Source organism: Ursus americanus, chromosome 5 (genome assembly GCF_024610735.1).
Source record: "Ursus americanus isolate L20-20 chromosome 5, mUrsAme1.1.p, whole genome shotgun sequence".
Classification (NCBI taxonomy): domain Eukaryota; kingdom Metazoa; phylum Chordata; class Mammalia; order Carnivora; family Ursidae; genus Ursus; species Ursus americanus.
The window spans coordinates 11,759,207-11,783,695 of NC_142131.1; the positions used below are offsets into that span (position 1 = coordinate 11,759,207).

General features: G+C 40.1%; 1 protein-coding gene across 1 annotated transcript in view; it reads right to left on the reverse strand.

Moving 5' to 3' along the window:
• The window catches only part of LOC123799284 (uncharacterized), a 182,402-nt gene that overhangs the window by 92,871 nt on the left and 65,042 nt on the right, over positions 1 to 24,489 (reverse strand). Inside the window, exon 7 of the mRNA XM_087861961.1 lies at positions 1,496 to 1,657. Coding sequence (XP_087718087.1) covers positions 1,496 to 1,657 — 162 coding nt within the window. The remainder of the gene's footprint in view (positions 1 to 1,495; positions 1,658 to 24,489) is intronic.

Genomic DNA, 24,489 nt, shown 5'->3' on the forward strand with positions numbered 1-24,489 from the left:
TTCCAACAAATATCACGCTCTCCATGCCACCGTGCAATTTCCTACAACATAGTAAAGTCATATGGCCTATCAGATCTAGCTTCCAGACTACACACTCCCCTCCCAGGCACCAGCTGACTCCCTTCTCAGTTGCAGCAAATGTCTGCGGGCACATCTTCCTCCTACACTTGATTCCCTCTCCAGCGTCTATGTCTTATTTCTTTACCTTAATCCAAATCTAAAACCTCATTCAAAGACCAGGTCAAGGCTTAACCCTTTAATAAATATGAGTGCGTAGAAGAGAAGCATTGAAATAATAAGGCATTCAAAATCCGAAGCCATGCTTCTCAAGCCATCCGTCTACAAAACACTGGTTTCCCCCATGCTGATCTGAGATGTTTTAACTACTAAAATCTTAATATTGGAAGTCTTTTCCCAATCTCCATATTCAAAAATGTAATTAATGGGTAAAATTTTCAATGCCAAAGAATTTCTTTTATACGTTTAAAGTAAAACTTTAGTGTTGGCTAATACCCGCCAGATGACAAAATGAATACGTTAATAAATGAATAGTAATGAAAACTGAAAAAAATTATTCATTTTATCTTCTAGTGGGTATTAGCCGTCATTAAATTTTACATGAGCATTCTTCTCACTTGAAAGGAATATCCCTTACTGCACATTAATACATCAACATTCTGATTACCCATTAGATTCTTTTGAATTCGGGGAAGAGTAAGTTTCCGAGTTCCTATTAGCTCAAAGTGCACTAACAAATTGAGTTTCTCTCTCTGAAGTTTTAGTGTTAACCCTGAACTTTCACATTCCCACCAAAGTACGGCTGCCATATGAAACCACGCAAAACAGTCAGCCTTCCCTCCCGCATCATCTCTTATTTTAAACATGCAACACGTGTTTCCATTACAGCATATGTTCAGCTGTAAGTTCTGCACATGCATAGACTACGACCAGCACGTCTTCTGTACCCTCCACACCATTACTGACTTACCAGAAATGCTTAATAAGTATTTATGATGCTGTTATTTCAGTAATTAAATGGCACCCCCCAATGTTAAGAGATCTAGCAGCTTTCTCCCCACTACCCATGCGCCCACACACATCTTCCCAGCACCAATCCTAGAGGCTAATCTCTTGATCAGAACCAAAGAGTAATTAGAGACCAATGTTTTGTTTTGTTTCCACTCCAGGGTATCCAGTTTCTCTCCTCATTCTCAACTACTGAGAAAAGGAGGAAAAGAAATGATAACCTCTTTTCTGGAAACTAGATCTCTGGAAACGCAAAGTGCACTGGCTGAGAAGACCGGCAGCATCAACAACAAAAGTAATAAGTACCTTTATTAGGTGCTGAATTTGTATCAGGCATTGTGCTAAGCACCTTACATGAATCACCTTATTTACTCCTCTTCATGCACCTATGAGGTAGGTTTTGTAACTGGATGACTGTTTTCCATCAACCCTAAAGTGGGTTATGACATGGAAGATAGATAGGGGCTACCTGGAGAGACTTGCCGCTGGGATGAGGAGGAAACAGCAGCCTTGATGACCAGCCGACGCCGGCGCGGATGGAGGACGATACGCAGCATCACACGCTTGTCCCCGGCTGACGTAAGCACAACACGCAGGGAAGGAAACACTTCGTTTATGGGGGATGTGAACCCTGAAAGACAGATTATTTCCAGCAATAGATGGATTGGGCATTCGTAATAGAAATTCATTTCAGTTATGGAGAAATAAATATCTGTTCCTTGCACATCTGAGTTTGTAGATCCGTGTAATAACATCACCCGCTTGCAGGGGCGGGGCGGGGCGGGGCACCTATCTCAGATTCGGAAGGGTCAGATACTTGTCCAGGATCAAACAAATACTCACTGATGGTGTCAGGATTTTTAGCCGTAGCATCTGAAGCCAGAGTTTACTCTCTCAGTATTGTACATCTAAAAATTTTACAGATGCAATGAGAATAGTCTGACATTAAAATGATAACCTGTGGGACGCCTGGCTGGCTCAGTTGATTAAGCGTCTGCCTTCAGCTCAGGTCATGATCCAGTGTCCTGGGGTAGAGACCCATGCAAGCTCCCTGCTCAGAGGGGAGTCTGCTTCTCCGTCTCCCCCCCGCCCCGGCCCCTCCCCCTGCTCATGCTCTCTCTCATCTCTGTCAAATAAATACATAAATAATCTTTAAAAAACAAAAAGATGGGGCGCTTGGGTGGCACAGTGGTTGAGCGGCTGCCTTCAGCTCAGGGCGTGATCCTGGCGTTATGGGATCGAGCCCCACATCAGGCTCCTCCACTATGAGCCTGCTTCTTCCTCTCCCACTCCCCCTGCTTGTGTTCCCTCTCTTGCTTGCTGTCTCTATCTCTGTCAAATAAATAAATAAAATCTTTAAAAAATAAAAAAATATAAAAAAAAAAGATAACCTGCTTCACTATGATTTCTTTGAGAAGTTGTACCCTTTCTGTGTATCCTTGGGTCACCAAGAAAAGCCATAAATGTATCTAGATCATAGCACCGTCCTATAGTAATCTATAGGTGAAGCTAAATCTGCAATTGTAAAGTTTCTAGCGCCACACTTTAAATAGTAAAAAAACAGGTGAAATAAATTTCATATACGTTTCCTTTAAGAAACATCCAAAATATTATTTCAACATGTAATCAGTATTTTTTAAATATCAAATAAACTACACTCTTTTTATACTAAATCTTCAATATTTGGTGTGTAATTTTTTTAATTGAAGTATAACTGACATAGAACATTATATTAGTTCTGGGGCGCCTGGATGGCTCAGTCAGTTAAGCATCCAACTCTTGATTTTGGCTCAGGTCATGATCTCAGAGTCTTGAGATCAAGCCCCATCTGGAGCCCCACATCGTGCTCTGTACTCAACCTGAAGTCTGCTGGGGATTCTCTCCCTCTGCCAGTTCTCCTGTTTGCACTCACTAGCTCTCTCTCTCTCTCTCAAATAAATAAATAAAGCTAAAAAAAAAAAAAACATTATATTAGTTCCAAGTGTACAACATAATTTGATTCATCACCACACATGGTTACAAAATTTTTTTTTAATTTATTTTTATTATATTTTTTGAGAGAGAGCAGGCAAGTTGGGGGGAGGCACAAAGGGGAAGGAAGAGAATCTCCCACAGACTCCCCAGTGAGGGTGGAGCTCTGTGCAGGGCTCAATCCCAGGACCCCGAGATTATGACCTGAGCCAAAATCAACAGTCAGATGCTTAATCAGCTGAGCCCCCAGGCATCCATGTAATGAATACTCTTAGATCTACTCTCTTTGCAACTTTCAAATATGCAATACAGTATTATTAACTATAGTTTCTGGTGTATATTTTATATAACACATCTTAATTCAGATTAGCCACATTTCAAACGATAAATAGCCACATGTGGCTAGTGACTACCTTTTAGATTGTGCTGGCCTAGATAAAACATTCCTAACCAAAGACACTTTATGACCTTAATTCATGTCATCTCCAGACACTCCTTCTTTCATGAAGTGCTGCAGGAAACACAGCCCTTCTGTCTTTCTCAGAACTTTATCTTCCTTAGAAAAAAAGAAAACTGATTTTTCAGGAGTCAAGCTTGGCAATCAATTTTAGTAAGACAATTTTAATTTAAATTTTTCTTCTCTTACTTTAACTAACAGCTTTATTGAGGAATAATTGGCATGCAAAACCTTAGTGAGAAAATCTATATTTTCTTTCAGTAAAGACAAAAGTTTATTACACTTTTACTGCATGTCCTGCCCTGTCCTAGCTTGTATTAATCATCTCAGCCAAGTCATGCAACTTAGGAGGTAGGTACTAGCAGTATTATTAATCTCATTTCATACATCAGGAAATAGAGGCTTCGAGGAAATGCAGGCTTAAAAGGAGGCCAAGGTTACTGTCAAGGTGATTGGGCTAGAAAGTGAGGGCACCTAAATTCAAAACCAGGCAGGCTGCCTCCACTGAGCAATGCTGTCTTCAAGAGTAGCTGCCTGTAAATATCCAGGGGAGCTGGGTCTGTACTATTGTGCCACAAAATGCTAGAGGCAGAGATGAGGCATCACTAGGACTGTTCTGATATAATTACCTGGAAAAATAGAAGAAACCTGGACATCTTTATGCAGATTTCTGGCTGGTCAAGGTAATCTCCCTTTAAAAAAAATGCCTTCTTACTGAGGAACCTGGGTGACTCAGTTGGTTAAGCCTCCAACTCTTGGTTTCGGCTCAGGTCATAATCTCAGGGTCCTGGAATCCAGCCCCGCATTGGCTCCCTGCTCAGTGAGGAGTCTGCTGGTTTCTGCCCCTCCCCTCCTCTACCCCTCATCCCGCACGTGTGTGAACGCACATGCATGCTCTCTCTAAAATAAATAAATAAATAAATAAATAAATAAATAAATAAATAAATAAATAAAATTTCTTTGAAAAAAAAATGCCTACTTACTTATTTAGGGATTTGACTGTTCAGTCTCTTGTAACCTCAGTATTTGCAAACAAAAAGCTTTACAACAATTTTGTATGATGTTTGCTGAAGGCATCACCAGGTGGAAGTCCTTTATAGAACAGAATAATGTGAGAGCGGGGAGAAAAGATGGTGGAGGAGTAGGGGACCCCTTTTTCAGCTGGTCCCCTGAATTGAGCTGGATATGTACCAGACCATCCTGAACACCCACGAAATCAGCCCGAGACGTAGGAAGATACATCTGGATCTCTACAAACGAACATCTCCAGCACTGAGTATTGAGGTACGAAGTGGGGAGCTGTGAAACCGCACACAGATATCGGAAGATAAACGGAAGGGGGAGGGAGCCGCCGCGCTCAGGCGCCAGGAAGCAGTAGCCACCTGCACTGGGGAGTGGGCCGGACTTGCGGACCGGCACCCGCGAGAGAGCAGACTGAGACCGTGAGCCTGGGAACACGCACGACCAGACTGAAAACCGGAGCTCCGGAGCGCTCACTGGAACCGGACTAAAACCGGGAGCTCGGGAGCGCGCATGCAATCAGACGGAAAACTGGAGCTCTGGAGCATGCGTGAACCACACTGAAACAGGGAGCTCGAGAGCACGTGCAGGAACCCAGGGTGGCTGGTGGTGTTAGAAGCACAAAGGACAGAGATGTGCCGGTCCTGGAAGTGAGGGCTGGGGGAGCGGCTGTGGGGCGCTCAACCCGGGACACTGCGGGGTTTTTAGCAGCATGGACAGAAACAGAGTTAAGTGGCCAAGAGAGCTCAGTGGAGAGTGGACTGTGATCTCTCTGTTCTGAGACAGAGGCTAGGATACGGCCACTGCTGCTCTGACTCTCAGAAGAGGCACAGAAAACCGCCAGGGAAAGCCGCCAAGAACAAAAGCCCAGAAATACCAGCTCACATTGTGCCCATCCCCATCCCCCCTCACGGGGGCGGGGGGCAACTCTACCCAAACAGGGCTGCCTGAGTATCAGCGCGGCAGGCCCCTCCCCCAGAAGGCAGGCTGAAAAATCAGGAAGCCCACATCCCTAAGGTCCCTATAAAACAAGCGCACACTGCCTGGGTCCTGGTCAATAATTTGGGCTCTGGGCATCCCCTCAACCTCTCCTCATCAGAATGACGAGGAGGAGAAACCCTCAGAAAAGAAAGGAGACAGAGACTGTGGCCTCTGCCACAGAACTGATGGATACGGATATAACCAAATTGTCAGAAATGGAGTTCAGTGTAACAATGGTCAAGATGATGTGTAGGATTGAAAAAAATATTAACGAAAATATTAACAAGAATATAGAATCTCTAAGGGCAGAAATAGCTAATCTGGCAGAAATTAAAAATGCTATAAATCAAATTCAGTCTAAACTAGACGCTCTGATGGCCAAGGTAAATGAGACAGAAGAACAAATTAGTGAATTGGAGGATGGGATGGTAGAAGAGAAAGTTAAAACAGAAACTTGGCTTAAAAAAATCCAATCTTAAGAATGTAGATTACGGGAGATTACTAACTCAATGAAACGTTCCAATGTCAGAATCATCGGCATCCCCAAGGGGGTAGAGAAAGAGAGAGGTCTAGAAGAGATATTTGAACAAATTGTAGCTGAGAACTTCCCTAATCTGGCAAAGGAAACAAGCATTTTTGTTCAAGAGGCAGAGAGGACCCCACCCAAGACCAATGAGAACAGGCCTACACCAAGTCACGTCATAGTGCAATTTGCAAATATTAGATCCAAGGATACAGTATTGAAAGCAGCCAGGGGGAAGAAAATCCTTACGTACAGAGGGGAAAATATTAGAATAATGTCAGACCTGTCTACAGAGACCTGGCAGGCCAGGAAGGGTTGGCAGGGTATTTTCAAAGCTCTATCTGAGAAGAACATGCAGCCAAGGATCCTTTATCCAGCAAGGCTGTCATTCAGAATTGATGGAGTGATAAGGACCTTCCAAGATTGGCAGAACCTGAAGGAATTCATAACCACCAAACCAGCCCTACATGAGATATTAAGGGGGTTCTATAAAAATAAAAAGGCCCCAAGAGTGATACAGAACAAAAATTTACAATCTATAGAAACAAAGACTTCACAGGCAACATGACATCATTAAAATCATATCTCTCAATAATCACTCTCAATGTGAATGGCCTAAATTCTCCCATAAAACGCCACAGGGTTGCAGATTGGATAAAAAGACATGACCCATCCATTTGCTGTCTACAAGAGACTCATTTTGAACCTAAAGATACATCCAGACTGAAAATGAAGACATGGAAAACCATTTTTCATGCCAATGGACCTCAAACGAAAGCTGGGTTAACAATTCTCATATCAGACAGATTAGATTTTAAACTAAAGACTGTTGTTAGAGATACAGAAGGACACTATATTATTCTTAAAGGATGTATCCAACAAGTGGATATGACAATTATAAATATCTATGCCCCCAACAGGGGAGCAGATAGATACACAAGCCAACTCTTAACCAGAATAAAGAGACATATAGATAATAATATGTTAATAGTAGGGGACCTCAACACTCCACTCTCAGCAACAACAGATCATCTAAGCAGAAAATCAACAAAGAAACAAGAGTTTTGAATGACATACTAGACCAGATGGACCTCATAGATATATATAGAACACTATACCCCAGAACAACAGAATACTCATTCTTTTCGAATGCACATGGAACGTTCTCCGGAATAGACCATATACTGGGTCACAAAACAGGTCTCAACCAATACCGAAAGACTGAAATTATTCCCCGCACATTCTCAGACCACAATGCTTTGAAATTGGAACTCAATCACAAGGAAAAATTTGGAAGAAACTCAAATACTTGGAAACTAAGAACCATCCTGCTCAAGAATGACTGGGTAAACGAGGAAATTAAGAAGGAGATCAAACAATTTTTGGAGACCAACAAAAATGAAAACACATCGGTCCAAAACCTATGGGACACTGCAAAGGCAGTCCAAAGGGGAAAATACATAAGCCATCCAAGCCTCACTCAAAAGAATAGAAAAATCTAAAATGCAGTTTTTTATGTTCTCACCTCAAGAAGCTGGAGCTGGAACAGAAGAACAGGCCTAACCCACGCACGAGAAGGCAGGTGATCAAGATTAGAGCAGAGCTCAATGAATTAGAAACCAGGAGCACAGTAGAGCAGAGCAACAGAACTAGCAGCTGGTTCTTTGAAAGAATAAATAAGATTGATAAGCCACTTGCCAGACTTATTCAAAAGGATAGAGAAAGGACCCAGATTAATAAAATTATGAATGAAAGGGGAGAGATCACAACCAACACCAATGAAATAGGAAGGATCATTAGAAACTTTTATCAACAGCTTTATGCCAATAAATTAAACACCTGGAAGAAATGGATTCCTTCCTGGAAACCTATAAACTACCAAGACTGAAACAGGAAGAAACTGATTATTTAAACAGACTGATTAATTATGAAGAGATTGAAGCAGTGATCAAAAACCTCCCCAAAAACAAGAGTCCAGGGCCTGACAGATTCCCTGGGGAATTCTACCAAACATTCAAAGAAGAAATAATACCTATTCTCCTGAAGCTGTTTCAAAAAATAGAAACAGAAGGAAAACTACCAAACTCATTCTATGAGGCCAGTATTACCTTGGTCCCCAAGCCAGGCGAAGACCCCATCAAAAAGGAGAATTACCAACCGATTTCCCTGATGAATAAGGACCCCAAAATTCTCAACAAGATCCTCGCTAATAGGATCCAACAGTACATTAAAAGGATTATCCATCAAGACCAAGTGGGATTCATCCCTGGGATGCAACAGTGGTTCAACATTCGCAAATCAATCAGTGTGATAGATCATATCAATAAGAAAAGAGTCAAGAACCATATGATCCTCTCAATTGATGCGCAAAAAGCATGTGACAAATACAGCATCCTTTCCTGATTAAAACCCTTCAGAGTGTAGGGATAGAGGGTACATTCCTCAATCTCATAAAAACCATCTATGAAAAGCCTACAGCGAATATCATTCTCAATGGGGAAAAGCTGGAAGCCTTTCCCTTAAGATCAGGAACACGACAAGGATGCCCACTCTCGCCACTATTATTCAACATAGTACTAGAAGTCCTTGCAGCAGCAATCAGACAACAAAAAGGGATAAAAGGTATCAAATCGGCAAAGAAGAAGTCAAACTGTCTCTCTTCGCAGATGACATGATACTCTATATGGAAAACCCAAAAGAATCTACTCCCAAGCTACTACAAGTTATAGAGCAATTCAGTAAGGTGGCGGGATACAAAATCAATGCTCAGAAATCAGTTGCATTTCTATACACGAACAATGAGCCTGAAGAAAGAGAAATTAGGGAATCCATTCCATTTACAATAGCACCAAAAATCATACGTTACCTTGGAATTAACTTAACCAGAGACGTAAAGGATCTATATTCTAGAAACTACGGATCGCTCTTGAAAGGCAATGAAGAAGACACAAAAAGATGGAAAAATACTCCATGCTCATGGATTGGAAGAATAAACATAGTTAAAATGTCTATGCTACCCAGAGCAATCTATACTTTCAATGCCATCCCGATCAAAATACCAATGACATTTTTCAAAGAACTGGAACAAATAGTCCTTAAATTTGTGTGGAAACAGAAAAGGCCCCGAATCACCAAGGAATTGTTGAAAAGGAAGAACAAAGCTGGGGGCATCACATTGCCAGATTTCAAGCTATACTATAAAGCTGTAATCACAAAGACAGCATGGTACTGGCACAAAAACAGACACATAGACCAATGGAACAGAATAGAGAACCCAGAAATGGACTCTCGGCTCTTTGGGCAACTAATCTTTGACAAAGCAGGAAAAAACATCCAGTGGAAAAAAGACAGTCTATTTAATAAATGGTGCTGGGAAAATTGGACAGCTATATGCAAAAGAATGAAACTTGACCACTCTCTCACACCGTACACAAAGATAAACTCCAAATGGTTGAAAGACCTCGATGTGAGACCGGAATCTATCAAAATCCTAGAGGAGAACATAGGCTGCAACCTCTTTGACATCGGCCACAGCAACTTTTTTCATGACACATCTCCAAAGGAAAGAGAAACAAAAGATAAAATGAACTTGTGGGACTTCATCAAGATAAAAAGCTTCTACACAGCCAAGGAAACAGTCAAAAAAACTAAGAGGCAGCCCACGGAATGGGAGAAGATATTTGCAAATGACACTACAGATAAAAGACTGGTATCCAAGATCTACAAAGAACTTCTCAAACTCAATATACGAGAAACAAATAATCAAATCAAAAAATGTGCAGAAGATATGAACAGACACTTTTCCAATGAAGACATACAAATGGCTAACAGACACATGAAAAAATGTTCAAAATCATTAGCCATCAGGGAAATTCAAATCAAAACCACATTGAGACGCCACCTTACACCAGTTAGAATGGCAAAAATTGACAAGGCAGGAAACAACAAATGTTGGAGAGGATGTGGAGAAAGGGGATCCCTCTTACACTGTTGGTGGGAATGCAAGTTGGTACAGCCACTTTGGAAAACAGTGTGGAGGTCCCTTAAAAAAGTTAAAAACAGAGCTACCCTATGATCCAGCCATTGCACTACTGAGTATTTACCCCAAAGATACAGACGTAGTGAAGAGAAGGGCCATATGCACCCCAATGTTCATAGCAGCATTGTCCACAATAGCTAAATTGTGGAAGGAGCCGAGATGCCCTTCAACAGATGACTGGATTAAGAAGATGTGGTCCATATATACAATGGAATATTACTCAGCTATCAGAAAGAACGATTACCCAACATTTGCAGCAACATGGACGGGACTGGAGAAGATTATGCTAAGTGAAATAAGTCAAGCAGAGAAAGACAATTATCATATGGTTTCACTCATTTATGGAACATAAGAAATAGCAGGAAGATCGGTAGGAAAAGGAAGGGAAGAATGAAGGGGGGGTAAACAGAAGGGGGAATGAACCATGAAAGACTATGGACTCTGGGAAACAAACTGAAGGCTTCAGAGGGGAGGGGGGTGGGGGACTGGGATAGGCCGGTGATGGGTAGTAAGGAGGGCACGTATTGCATGGTGCACTGGGTGTTACACACAAATAATGAATCATGGAACACTACATCAAAAACTAAGGATGTACTGCATGGTGACTAACATAACATAATAAAAAATTATTATAAAAAAATAAGGTGAGAGCATCTCATTTAGTATTATGCTGTGATATGTTCAAGAACTTTTGGAACCGTACTCAGAGTTTCTGAGATATAGTCTCCCCTCGAGAACAACTGCTAGAATATTTTAGAAGCATGAGCACTGCCTGTGTTTTCCATTTAAAGATGTTCCTTTTCTGGAGCCTGGCACCACCATCCACTATCACTTTTATCACCGTTAATGAATATGTAGAGAACCCCACTGGAGCCTACGTTACATTCTTCCTAGACTCAGGCATGTCTGAGCATTTCTGGAAAACAGATGAATCAGAGCCACAAAGAATCTGGGAGCAGGGGAGCCTTTAGGCAAAGAAAGAAAGAGAAGTGAAACTCACTGTTTCTTCTAATAAAAATGTCCCCAGTGAAGAGTGGGAGGAGAGCTATCTGGGGAGTGTGCCTCAACGTGTCCTACCATTTCCCCTCTTCGCCCCAGGCCAGTGCCTTCACACCCTCCGGGGCCAGGCATGAGGGGCGAGAGCTTTCATGGAAATACAAGAGAGCCGCTTGCTTTGAGGTCTGAGAAATACTGGGCACTCCAGTCAGTCCTGCTGTGCAATTTTTGAAAGACGGTAAAACAAGGGTAGGAAGGAATTTTCCCCACTTGGAGATGAAGCCAGCACAGATTCGAGAAATCGAAGTGCAGAGGGAAGCCTTGGGTAACTAGGTAACGATCTCTAGCACACCAGCACCGTGCACATTTCCAGCCCCAGACAAAGCCCGAGGGATCTGGACTGGCCTCAACATCACAGAGGCAGCACCCTTACGGCACACAGCCACCAGCGTCCTACAGCCACACTAACAGGCCATCTCCGGCAGCCTGCACATCCCAAGGCTGGTGGGAAGAAAGGAAAATGCTTCATTCACTACATGGTGGCTGAGGAGCTGAGTGTGAGCACTTACGGAAACTCCCAGAAATCATTGGGATGGGGGATCCCCAGAGGCAGCTGGAGTTTCCACAGAGGCAGGTAAAAACAGAATCAGAGAAATCATTCCCATGCTGTAAGCCTACTTTATTCCTTGATTGCGCGGTCTAGCTGGGCACTAGCCCACTACCATCACTCAGACTCCGGCTCCCCTCGGGGCTCGGACCTCAGGAAAGAAAACTAACATGTCAGGGGAGGACAGACCAAAGGAGGCCCCTGTGTGAAGAGACCAGGGGAGGAATGGGCACTAGGATGAATTACAGGGTTCAGTCTGATGACCCATCCTGCAGGGACACCCGTCCTCACAATACTGGTGGATCCTGGCCCCCAGACCTGAAAGGATAAATGCCAAAGGGAAGGCCCCCCTTTAGCCAATTTAGTCCATTGTGTTTTGAAAATTAATTATGATTAATGCAAGTGAGAATAAAAAGATCCCATCTAACAAAATCAAAAATGGAATTTTAATGGCTTTGTCAGGAATTTTTTTAATATCTCCTGTTTGCTTTAATAGAAATGTATCTCAGTTCCTCAGTCTTATAACTGAGCAAGAAGTGAGTCACATTGTTTCAGTAATTCAAATCATGTTGCGTAAATAAATGGAAAAATGATTCATCTTTCAGATTTCCCTGAACAAACTACAACCGAGCTGCCAATAACACCAACACCAGGAACATTTCTCCACAAGAGGGCGCCAGAAGCTGACATTCCTTACTAATACACTCTCCGAAGAACTAGAGAAGATTTTGGAGTTTGATGACAAAGTTAAAAGAGGGAAGGAGTCAGATATATAAAAGCAATAGGCAGGTGTATCTGGTTCACATGCTTGCTTTATTGAAATCTCCACAGTGGTTCAGGACGTTAAATATGTAAATAGCAACATCTGAGCAAGAGAGATAATGTTATCGTTCAACTTGAATTTGCCTTGCTGAATACTGTGGGATTTTTGTTAATGAATTAATTTTAATAGACTTTTCTGTACTTAAAAGGGAACTCAGAATGGTGTTTCATTTATTAGAATCATTGGTACATATCCTTTTATGCAATGACCAAATTGTTACATTAAATAGAAAGCTCAACGAGGTATCTACTATGGTATAAGTCATTGTTAATTTGCTGAACAATGCCAATTCTGAGGATTTGGGATTTGAAATGAAGCTGTAACGTAGAATACAAGGAAAGAGTATTAGAATATTCTATTATCAAAAGAACAACAGGTTGTTTTTAAAAGGGGGAGAGAGGCAGAAATATGATCCAAATTACAGTAGAAATGGATTTAAATAAATGTTTTGAAAAGAGAAAAGAAAAGGTGAATGGTCCTAAGGAATTAAGAACCTAGATATCTTCAGCAGGAAAACGTCAAGTTGATGATTTTTACAACAGGTGCACCCAGTATAGGTTTATTTGGATTATTCAGTCTCTCGTGCCTGTATTACTCTTACACGTAAACCCTAACACTACTAACAAGTTCTATTCTTTCATTGTACCCTGTGTTTCTCCTTTTAGCCCTTAAAATTGTAACCTGATTACCACACCCTTTACTATAGAAGGATAGGGTAGTGTAGTCCATAGTCCTAAAGTCTCATTTTGAGCTAATCAAGGAGTTGCAGAATTCAAAAGAATAAACAAACAGCTCAGGCTAGAACCCCTTGTTCAACTCCTACAGAATCCGCACAGCAGTGAAAATTCAGATGGATTCTATTTAAATTATCTCTCAGTATGTTAATTATCTATTACCACATAACTACTTGCCCCAATACATAGAGACCTAAAACAGCAGATCTATTACTCATGGTTCCTTTAGGTCAAGAATTCAGAAGGTCACCTGGTGGTTCTGGCTCTAGGTCTCAAGAGAAATCAAGGTATCAGCTCAGGCTGTAGTCATCTCAAGGTATGACTGATGCTAGAAAACCCACATCCAGGATTGCTGCCTCCTGTCTATTGGAAGGAGGCCTCGGTTTCTCAGCTACGGACCTCACCTCTTCTCGAGAGTCCTCACCACATGGCAGCTGGCTTTCCCACATTGAGTGGTTCAAGAGAGCAAGGCAGAACCCACATATCTCTTATCACTCAGACTCAAAAGACACACTCAATCACATCCTATTGGTCACCCAGGCCAACCTTTTCCAATGTGGCAGGAGAAAACATAAGGATATGAATACCAGGGGGCTAAAATCATTAAGAACTCTCTTGAAAGCTGGCTCCACGCATAGCTCGTCCAGTGTTCTAAATACTCATGGCTTTCCCATATAGTCAACCTGGATGAAGGCAAAGAAAGATCCCTGCCAAGGGCCCTTTCTCTCTTCTTCCTCCCACAGCCTCTAAGCTCCTCTATATGTTCTTTTCTCCTCACTCTCACCTCCTTCAACCATACCCCTATATTCTGTTGCTTCTTGTTCAGCTCTTTTATGCTCCATTGTTCAATTGTTCCTGAGATTTCATAGCTGAGGGCAAAAGAGAAGGAGAAAAAATCTGCACTGAGGTCGGTCTTAGATTCTCAGTATAAAGCCATTAGCTTCTTCATGATATATTATTGCGATGAACACCATTTAGTAGATCTCCTGCACTTGATTATGCTAAAGAATATCTGTCTCTTTCTTGAGTCAAAAACCCGGTTTTCTTGGGTCTCAATGTGAGCCAGGCTCCAGGTGGAATGGGAGAGGGGGTGTGGGATGAGGAGGGGGAAAGAAAACAGAACCCTACTGCCATGTAACTGTTGCAATCCATAAGTCATTTGTAAAGTATTCCTTTGACATATATTCTACCTAATAAAATACAAGTTTGCCAAATCAGACAGTATCTGCCTGTTCACTACTTTAACCCCAGCACCTGCCACAGTGGGCGGTACATAAAAGACACTCTAATAATCGTGTAGTATAAGATACACAGCCGCCTCAATGGTATTATTTAAGAGACTAAAATTGTGTCCTGATGATAATCTAAGAAAAGGAAAAGGTTCATAAATCTCTCTTAAAATAGAATTGTGTGACCTGAGACAGAATATATTAAATAATGGTCATATATTGATCTCTTAATTAACTAGTATATCTCTGGAACACCTTGGTGGCTCAGCTGGTTAAGCACCACCTTCAGCTCAGGTCATGATCCAGGGTCCTGGAGTTGAGACCTGCATCGGGCTCCCTGCTCAGCGGGGAATATGCTTCTCCCTCTCCCTCTGTGCGCTCTTTCTCTCTCTCAAATAAATAAATAAACCTTTTAAAAATAAATAAATATATACATATAAATAATTAGAATATCTCTTCATTTCTTGGTATGTATTTATAGTGTATCATAACTTAACAGTAAATACAAGCCTTGTCACCCACAAAATCACTCATTGAGCACCGATTCCATAAATGAAATCCTTCCATGGTTGGTCAATAAATAAATGTATACCTGTTGGCAGAATTTATTATCACTGATGAATTTAAATATTTCGTATGTTAGGTGTACCATAATGGAATGATTTGCCAAACAATGCTGCCTCTAATAACCCACAGCTCAACACAGAGACATCAACTGTGATGGGGTCGAGGCCCCCCCAGTGCTGGGCATTGGAGCACTGGAATCTATGGTATCACACTCTGCGGCTCAGCCAGTGTTCAAGCACAGAGGCCTCAGGGCTGCTATTCTCAGTGAAACTTGTGTGATGTCCCACCCAACCCAGAGAGGAGATGTACCACCAGAAATGGAACAGTTAGACAGAAGGGAAATATTAACCTGTGTCCTAACCAGAATCAGCAGACACTGACCAGATAATTCAAAAGGGAGGATTTATTTTAAAAGGGACCAGTTTTGGGACACCTGGATGGCTTAGTCGGTTAAGCATCCGGCACTTGATTTTGGCTCAGGTCATGATCTCAAGGTCCTGCGATGGAGTCCCTCATCTGGCTCTGCTCTCTGTGGACAGTCTGCCTGAGGATTCTTTCCCTCTCCCTCTGTCCTTCCCCCTGCGTGCATGTGCGTCTCTCTCTTTCTCTCTCTCTCTTTCAAATAAATAAATCTTTTAAAAAAATAAATAAATAAGAGGGTCGAGTTTTGAAGATACGGCGGGATGTAGAGACAAGCCTTAGGGAAGGTGCAAGTCACCAGGACTAGGACTGGCAGAGCCCCGCCAGCCTCAGTAGAAGGATGGGCTGCTGACACCCCACTGGAGAGAAGTGTTAACGGACTCCTGGAAGGAGCTATGACCTTTCACGGCCAGCCTCATGCTTCTTCCTCCTGCCAGCCTCCTCCATGAAGACAGAGGGGACGGTGCTCCAAATATCCAAGACAGGAGAGCTTTATTTTATTCCTCTGAATCCTTCACATGTAACAGGGTCTTCCAGGGGCAATGAGTCCTTAGGAAATACTGTTATGCATAAAGTAAGCCCGACCTCCCCCCCTCCACCCCCCAAACCTCATGCCACGGTATCTGGCAGGTCACTGTACCTCCTGGATGCTCGACCTCCCACCCCTAACGTGAGAAGGATAATAATATTATGAATTCTTTCTGAAGAAAAAAAATGAAATAATATGCTGTGAACTCTAGAGACGCCTGGGTGGCTCAGTTGATTAAGCAACCAACTCTTGATTTCAGCTCAGGACATGATCTCAGGGTTGTGAGATCGAGCCCTGCAAAGGGCTCCACACTCAGCTCAGAGTCTGCTTGAGATTCTCTCTCTCCCTCTCCCTCTGCTCCTCCTCCCTCTCATGCTCTCTCTAAATAAATTAATTAAATCCTCAAAAAAAAAAAAAATGCTGTGAACTCTACATCTCTACTCAAATGCAAGTCACAGAAGATCCCTAAAGGAATGCTGCCTCCTTGTCAATAATACTAAAATGTCATCGCCTAGGATCGTTTTAACAGTGAAGAGACAGTGCTGACCTTCTCCTTTAAATCATTCTATTCAATAAAATAGGTAATCTAAGACAGAGAAATCTATATTTCTGTATTACTCAATAATTCTATTTTTATTTTTAATAGAAAAAAATAAGTCTTACAAAAGGAAAAAGAAGTTTTCTTAAATTATTAGTTTAGACTTAACCAAGTCTGTGTAAAGATAGAAGTGAGTTGTCCAATACAATAGCCACTAGTCATATGTGGCTATTTAAATTTAAATTGTAGTTAATTAAAATTAAATAAAACTAAAAATGCAGTTTCTCAGCCACACTGGTCACATTTCGAGTTCAACAGCAGAGCAGAGAGAGAAACCAGCAGGAGGAATGGCCTGCACTTCCAGCAATCAGCTGGGCCTGGATGCACGCTTTTCCCCATGTTCAATCTCAGCTCCCTTCCCCGGGGGAAAGAAACTTTTGAGTCTGGTGCTAGGGAAGAAGCAAGGCCAGGGATTGCAAAGTCTCAGCCAGCAAGTACACGGTAAGTATCGAGAAACTGCAGTTCGGAGATCTTCTCGGAGGGCAGGGAGGGCACAGAGCCCATGGAATCAAGCCACAGAGGAGGACCTCCCTGCCAGGGTCCAGAGCAATCAGCATTAAAACACAGGCCCAGAAGGGAAACCAATACTAAGCACTAACAAACCCAGCAGGAATATCCAGAACAACTAACAATTACTGAGTAAATGCTTTATATAAATTAACACACATAAGCCTTACAACCACAAATTATTTTTAAAATCAAGTTGTCAAAATAAAATCATTCATAGATAAGGAAACCATAGAATTATAACCAAGGTCACAAAGCCAGTGGGTAGTAAAGGATCTAACCCCAAATGTCTAACTCCACAGGCCATGCCCTTAACCACTGTCCTTTACTGTCTCCCTTTTTACCCCTTAATTGCTCATCACACTCCCCACCTGGATGCTGGAAGAGCCAGGTACAAAATAGTGAGTGGAGAAGAGGAAGAGGATCTGAAGTAATTCGACTGAAAGAACAGTTAACACTTCCCCCTCCCAGGCCACATCACTGATTCCTAAAACAGGGTCAGGGCTGAAACTAGAGAAAAAACTTTACCTTGGAAGCAAGAAGAAAATGTTGCTTTAGAATGGACTTCTTAATACGTGTTAGTGTTTGACAATCTACAAAATCTGTGTAAAATGCTATCAAATACTAGAGTAGGGAAAGCCTAAAAATCAGGTGTGACATATGGTAATAGAAGAATAAAGCTATTACCTGATCATATACAACTGAATCCAGAGCAGTCAATAAATGTTTCATTTTTATAGCTATTTTTAACAGCAGGAAACTGACAACATTGTGCTTAGAGCCTTGCCATGCAGAGCAAGAGATAAACTCAAGACTAATTTCAGTCATAGGTTCATCAAAATGTAAGTCTGGAAGGACCTTGGGAAGTCATCTATGTGTTCTCCATTCCACAGGCTGTGTTAAGTCAAAACCAATAAATGAAAAATTGTTGGGCGAACAATGTAAATGGAATAGAAAGCAAAATTGACTAACTGCTACAGAAACGTTCAAAGAGTAATTGAAGATTAATGATGACTTAATAACACAAAAGAATAAACTAATAGAATATTTATTTGCAAGTTTTTTCAAAAATTCACAAGTTCAAAAATTTGCAACTTCAAAAATTGTTTTCCTCATCCATTGATTCACCCTTTCCCTTCAAAACTGGCAGTAAGATAAGAGAAGAAACAGTCAAACTAATGAAAGCTGTGAGATAAGTGGAAAACATTCCAACTTCCAGAAAACCATACCAGCTTAGAGGAGTTTGAAGTAAGTTGCGCAAAGACCCTTTCCTTTTCTTTCACCTCCAAATATAAATCATTCTTGAAAATTAAACATTTTCCAAACAAAACTTCCTCCCTAGCAAGTTATACATTAAAACTCTTTCAACAGTTATTGAAAGGAAAAAAAAAATTGGTCAAAAACATATAGATATTTTGGACCAGACTATTTTTTACATGAAAACCTATTCACTATGGTGAGTCATGGAAAAAAAAAATCTTTTATCAGTGTTTTTTGGTTGAGAAAATGACTCTCGTAAGCTATTTCCCATATAAAAGTAGTCTTGAGAAACCTTGTTAGAAAAGCTAAATTGCCTGTAGAGTGTTTAAAGGCAACTAATCTGGGAGAGGAGGTAATCAATCTCTAAATGAGAAATTGAAGCATAAGTACCAGAAATAATTTCAAGGAGCTGAAACCCTAAACGGTAGCTTGGTCTGGGGTTTGTAATTGTGCTCACGGAAGGCACAAATATAACAGCTACCTCATTTTGCTTCCTTCCTGACCTATTGTAATTTTCCAGTGTTACACACTTTCCCAAAATTAATTTTATCACCAGCTTCCCATTTTTAACTGAGGACAATATTAAAAGGAGCCAATTCTAGCTTTTTGCCCTAACAGCAGTAAATGCCTAAGCCATACCTTTAGAAATTCTGATTTGTCATTGACTTGGGTGAACCCTTGGTACTAATATTTTTAAATAGTTTCCCTTGGATGAAAACCACTGCTCTGGCTTGTTTGTATATGCATATGGGGCATGTAATTCCTTTACTAGAAAGATCTTCAATCCAAACCAAAGAGAACAGATAGATGCAAACCTCCAGTTAAATCTACAAGCGAGTGTTGGCCTTGTATATTCAACATTCCTACAGTTCCGCAACTATGCTGTTTCCTGACCATTCACTGTAGTTCTGCCATCACAACCCATATCTTAATTGTGAATCAAAATTTTTATAAATAAATCTTAAATAAAACTTAAAAGCTGTTTTTTAAACAATTAAATATATTAGGTGCCCTGACACTAGGCACTTAGGGAGCCTTTGTTAAAACTGAAATTAGGACACTGATTTTACTTCCAATGTCCCTCATTACAAATGTATCTAATATTCATTGAAATGATACTTTTTGTAATAACATTTGTATTCACATGCATTCCTATTTATTTCTATGGATATTCCACTTTAATTTGCCATTGGTTAAAAATTAGTTGAGGGTTCTTCAATTGCCCTCTTGGTCAGGAGATTTGTCCTCACTGCTTTCAGGGAAGCTCTGGTATAATCAGGCGCTCTGGTTGTCTAAGTTAAAGGCTCTTGTCTCATTTGCCAACTAAGCCAATCATTATTTCAATTGGGTTTTCACTCGATGAGAGGATTAGGAGAAAGTTCATTCTCCACTCATGATATGGCATGTAAAACTGAATGATAATGGCCAGGAGAGAAATGGAAGGTAAGTAGGAAAAATCATTTTCCATTTTTTAAATATAAGGGTGGCTTTTCAATCAGTAAGTCCATTCAGCGTTTTATTCAACTGCTGATGTTAAAATTAAATATCAGTGTTGATTCTTTTTATCCAAGAAAAACATCTATTATTCAACCAGCATTCATAGTACAACTCACGCATTTTCTTACTCCACAGCAAACGTATAAGAGAGAACATCCCTCTTTTAGAGACCCTCATCTTTGAAGCTCAGAAATATTTAATGATTTTTTTTTTCAGTGTCAGACAGCAAAAGGATGGCAAGGCCAGACCTAATTCTTAAATTTCATTCTTACTTCTTCCCTAATATAAATGTCAACATAAATGAGTCAAATGCAGGCTATCACTCTCAGTTATTGATCAAGCAACAAGTATTTATTTGCCTAGTATCATATCATCAGGCCCCACAAGGGTGCAAAAGAGTAATAAAGCATGACCTCATGGAATTTACAAATTGGTGAAGTCTAGCTAAATTAACTATCTAATTTCAGTTAGCATTAAATTTTAAAGTTTGAATTTTTTCAAGTTAGCATTTTCAGTAACACTATGGCAGATGTAACCAGGCAAATAAGAATGTGAGTATTACTACAGAACTAATGATCTGATGGCTTCAACAAATAAAAAGCATGAGAAGAAAAGAAAGAAAGAAAGAAAGAAAGAAAGAAAGAAAGAAAGAAAGAAAGAAAAGAAAAGAAAAGAAAGAGGTGGGGATAAGCCAATAGATTAGAGGCTGTTAAGAAAAACTTCAACCAAATTTAATGTGCTGGTGTTGTTTAGATCCTAATTTGTATAAACCTGCTGGAGAAATGTGAACACTGACTGGGCATTTAACAATAGCAAGGAATCCTTCATTTTTTTTGCGGAGCTATAATAGTATTTTAGTTGTATGTTTAAAATTCTCTTCAACTTTCAGAAATAAAATTAAAATGTTAGCAACCAGTTAATAATGGCTAGTATTTACTGGACATTTTGTATGTCCCAAGGGCTGTGCTAAGTATATCATATGTATTATCTTGTTTAAAATTTATAGCACTGAACATTGGGTCCTATTTTATATATGAAATGTGAGGTACGGATTCCTTAAAAGGAAAATCATAGAGCTGGCAAATGTCTGCGCTAAGACTTGAAGCCAGGTCTCTCTGACTTTAAAGCTCAGGCCATACACACTACCTGTAGTTAACTGTGGGGTCTTTTGTTTGTTTGTTTTTTGGTTTCTGTTATTTTTTATCTACTGCGGCACTCTATGCTTTTAAAGGTAGAGGGATAAGGAAATTTCGTGGTTTTCTTTCTGAAACCTGAACAATCGAGACTTTTACTGCTGCTGAGTATGTAAGAAATGTCTCACAAAGAGCAACTCAGATTTTCTTTTGATTGTCATGGCAAGGAATTCGAGGAATTTCTTAGGGGAGGCAGAAACATTGTTCTTCTCCCAAATTGGTTCTATAAATTCAGCAAGTGAGTGAACACATTCAAGAACAAGGGATATGGCCGAACCGGCATTTAAATCACTCCGGCTTCAAAATGCTTTGTGCTCTCTAAATCCTTTTGATCATTAAGCCAGCAATAAGTAGATCTCGAAGTTAGAACATTTGGGGGACTATTTTCCAGAAAGTTTGTAAGAAATACTGCTCCTTTGAATGGAATAAATTTTCTCCAGTAATTTATTTGAAGGCCGCTGAGTTGCTCCAAGGAGACAGCCTACTGTCATTAGAATATTGAATCCTTTACAATGTCTTTGCAAATAATTGGATGTGGTAAAAGTTGACGGGGAGAGAGAGAGGATCGCAGAGATGATTCTTAGAGATACAGGACCTGTAATGTCTCTCGAATGAACATATTTGTCCTAATATCACTACTATGTGGAGAGCAGTATGAATAGCATTAATTCATGCTTAAAATTTGGAAGGAAAAAAAGAACTGTTGCCTGACCTCCCATCCATCCTCTTCTCGACATTTGTACCAGAGTATGCAGTTTTCAGCACAGCAATGCGGTGCGTATGCAATACTCTGTGTTTGCAAAACATGAGTAAGAAAAGGCTAAGTAAGGAAAGAGCTAGCAGAAGGGAATTATAGCCACCCTGTGGTCCCCCGTGCTGGCTCTTACCTCCATCTCTAGCAGAAGGTTGTTCCAAAGGGAATCTGCAGAGAAAAGGGAGTATTTCTCATGGGCTTTCTTCAAATAATAAAGTTTTAGATCTGTTACCAGATATTTACAGAAATTTAGAATGGGAGATGATTTTAGAAACCATCTAGTTGAACCCTTGTTTTTCTTTCTTTTTTTTTTTTTTAAGATTTTATTTATTTGACAGAGATAGAGACAGCCAGCGAGAGAGGGAACACAAGCAGGGGGAGTGGGAGAGGAAGAAGCAGGCTCATAGCAGAGAAGCCTGATGTGGGGCTCGATCCCAGAATGCCAGGATCATGCCTTGAGCCGAAGGCAGGTGCTTAACGACTGCGCCACCCAGGCACCCCGAACCCTTGTTTTTCATATAGAGAAAGGAAACCCATAGAGGTCAAATCATTTGCCTATACTAACACAATAGAGTCAGTAAACAAAAAAACTGGGACTAGAAATAAAACTTCTTTAGCAATGGGGGAGCAAGTGACTGCCTGGATATCTTGGGAAATCATACTTAAACCTTCAGAGTAACTGCACATTTTAGCTAAATCTTGCTTTATGAAATAAACTATATTCTATGGGATAAAAGAATTTAAAAATTCTTTATGTCATGAGAATAACCCACTTCTGGAAAATATTTTTCTCTATTTCAAAGTGAAAAAACATTACTGACACATAGAGAAAATATTTGAAAGAACTATATAGAAGTGAGACTTTCCTTAAGAAGTGACATACATTACATCCTATAAAGAATGGCAAACGTTGGACAGTACAAGTGCTTCAAAGTATTGTTCACCAGGAAAAGTCTTTAACGAAGTCCTATATTTTAACCTTCCTGACCAATACTGGATTGTTCATCTGAAAGTCCCTGTGGTATTTTGAATTTTTTAACCTCTAGTTGGATTCAGAATTCTGAATGTATATTAAATTTCATATGATCTAATGTAAAAATTCATAAGAAATAATATCATAAGACAGTCAACACTATAAAAAGGTATTGAGTATAGTGTTGCTGATGAAGTTACACCAAGAAGCAAATGTCACTTTGAGGTATGTTTTTTCCATCTCTAATATTAGTCTTTGAATTTAATATAGAAAATTTTCCTTTTTCTTTTTTTTTTTTAAAGATTTTATTTATTTATTTGACAGAGATGGAGACAGCCAGCGAGAGAGGGAACACATGCAGGGGGAGTGGGAGAGGAAGAAGCAGGCTCATAGTGGAGGAGCCTGATGTGGGGCTCGATCCCAGAACACCGGGATCACGCCCTGAGCCGAAGGCAGACGCTTAACCGCTGTGCCACCCAGGCGCCCCAATATAGAAAATTTTTCTTAAAAAGATATAATTTATCATGGAATGTAAGAGTATCAAACTATGTATACATATATTTATATTTTAAATCTTGCCCTAAAGACATTGAGTAGATCAAGTAATTATTTCAAATTCCTAAAGCATTCATATCTGTAGGAGATACGTGCGGCAGATAGCAGAACAGTAGCAAATCTGAAGGTTAAATCTACTGAGACATGAAATCAAGAGGAATTAGAATATAATAAATGAATACGATCTCGTCAAAAGCATAAAGGAATAGTCTGAAGGGGCTCCCTCTGGCCAAACTTAAGACAACTTAATATCAAAATAATAATAGTGCTAATGAATTATTATGCACTGAAAACATTTCCTGATCCATAATATTAAAGAGGAGAGAAAGAGAGAGAGAAATGAGAGGAAGAGAGGAAATAAAGTTAGTTTGGCAAACTATTAACAATTGACAAACCTAAGAGATACACAAGAATTTATTGTACTACTCTTGTAACTGTACTGTAATTTTGAAAATTTTCAAAATAAAATGCTGTGGAAAACAGTTATTTCCCCTTATCCTTTCCTCCCTATATATAGCATGAGCAAGAAAGTAAAGAATAAGATCAGACATCTTTTGGTAGAGAACTAATAGTCAAATAATGTGACCCAGATAAAACCTCAGAGGGGTAGGATTAAATGATTAGGTTATGGTCATATTTGGGAAGCTTAAACCCAACCAATTCTTAGGACATTAACCTTATTTATAGAAAAGAATATATAAATAAGAATAGAATAGTGTGCTTATTATATATGAAAGGGAAGCTCGAAGGGCTTATTTTGATTGGTTCTGTTTCTAGCACTCTCTATAGGACAGAGGGGTCTGACAACCACAGAACTTTGTGTTAATTTGACGGTTAAACTGCCATCATGGAAATGGGTATCAAGTACCAGCCATGGTGGCATAAGCCATTTAAATAATCTAATTCCCTGCTCGTGAAGACTTTTCTGTTGATTTTGGCTGGAGGAAGGGAGAAAGGAACCATGTTGACTCTTTAATAATGCTCTGTTCCTTTGGCAGATATATTTCTCTTGACATTCTAATTGATACATCAGTCTCTTCTAGTTTTAGTGAGTGTACATGGTTAAATATACCTTAGTGATGAGAAAAATCGTATTTCTGAGTATTTGGATATGTGAACATGAAAAAGAGAACCTGAAGCATGATAGATAAGGGAGTGTTTTCTTCAGGTAGTGCCTTTATTTTATTTACTTCTGAAGTGAACTTGAAGTTTAGTAATAATATCAGTAAG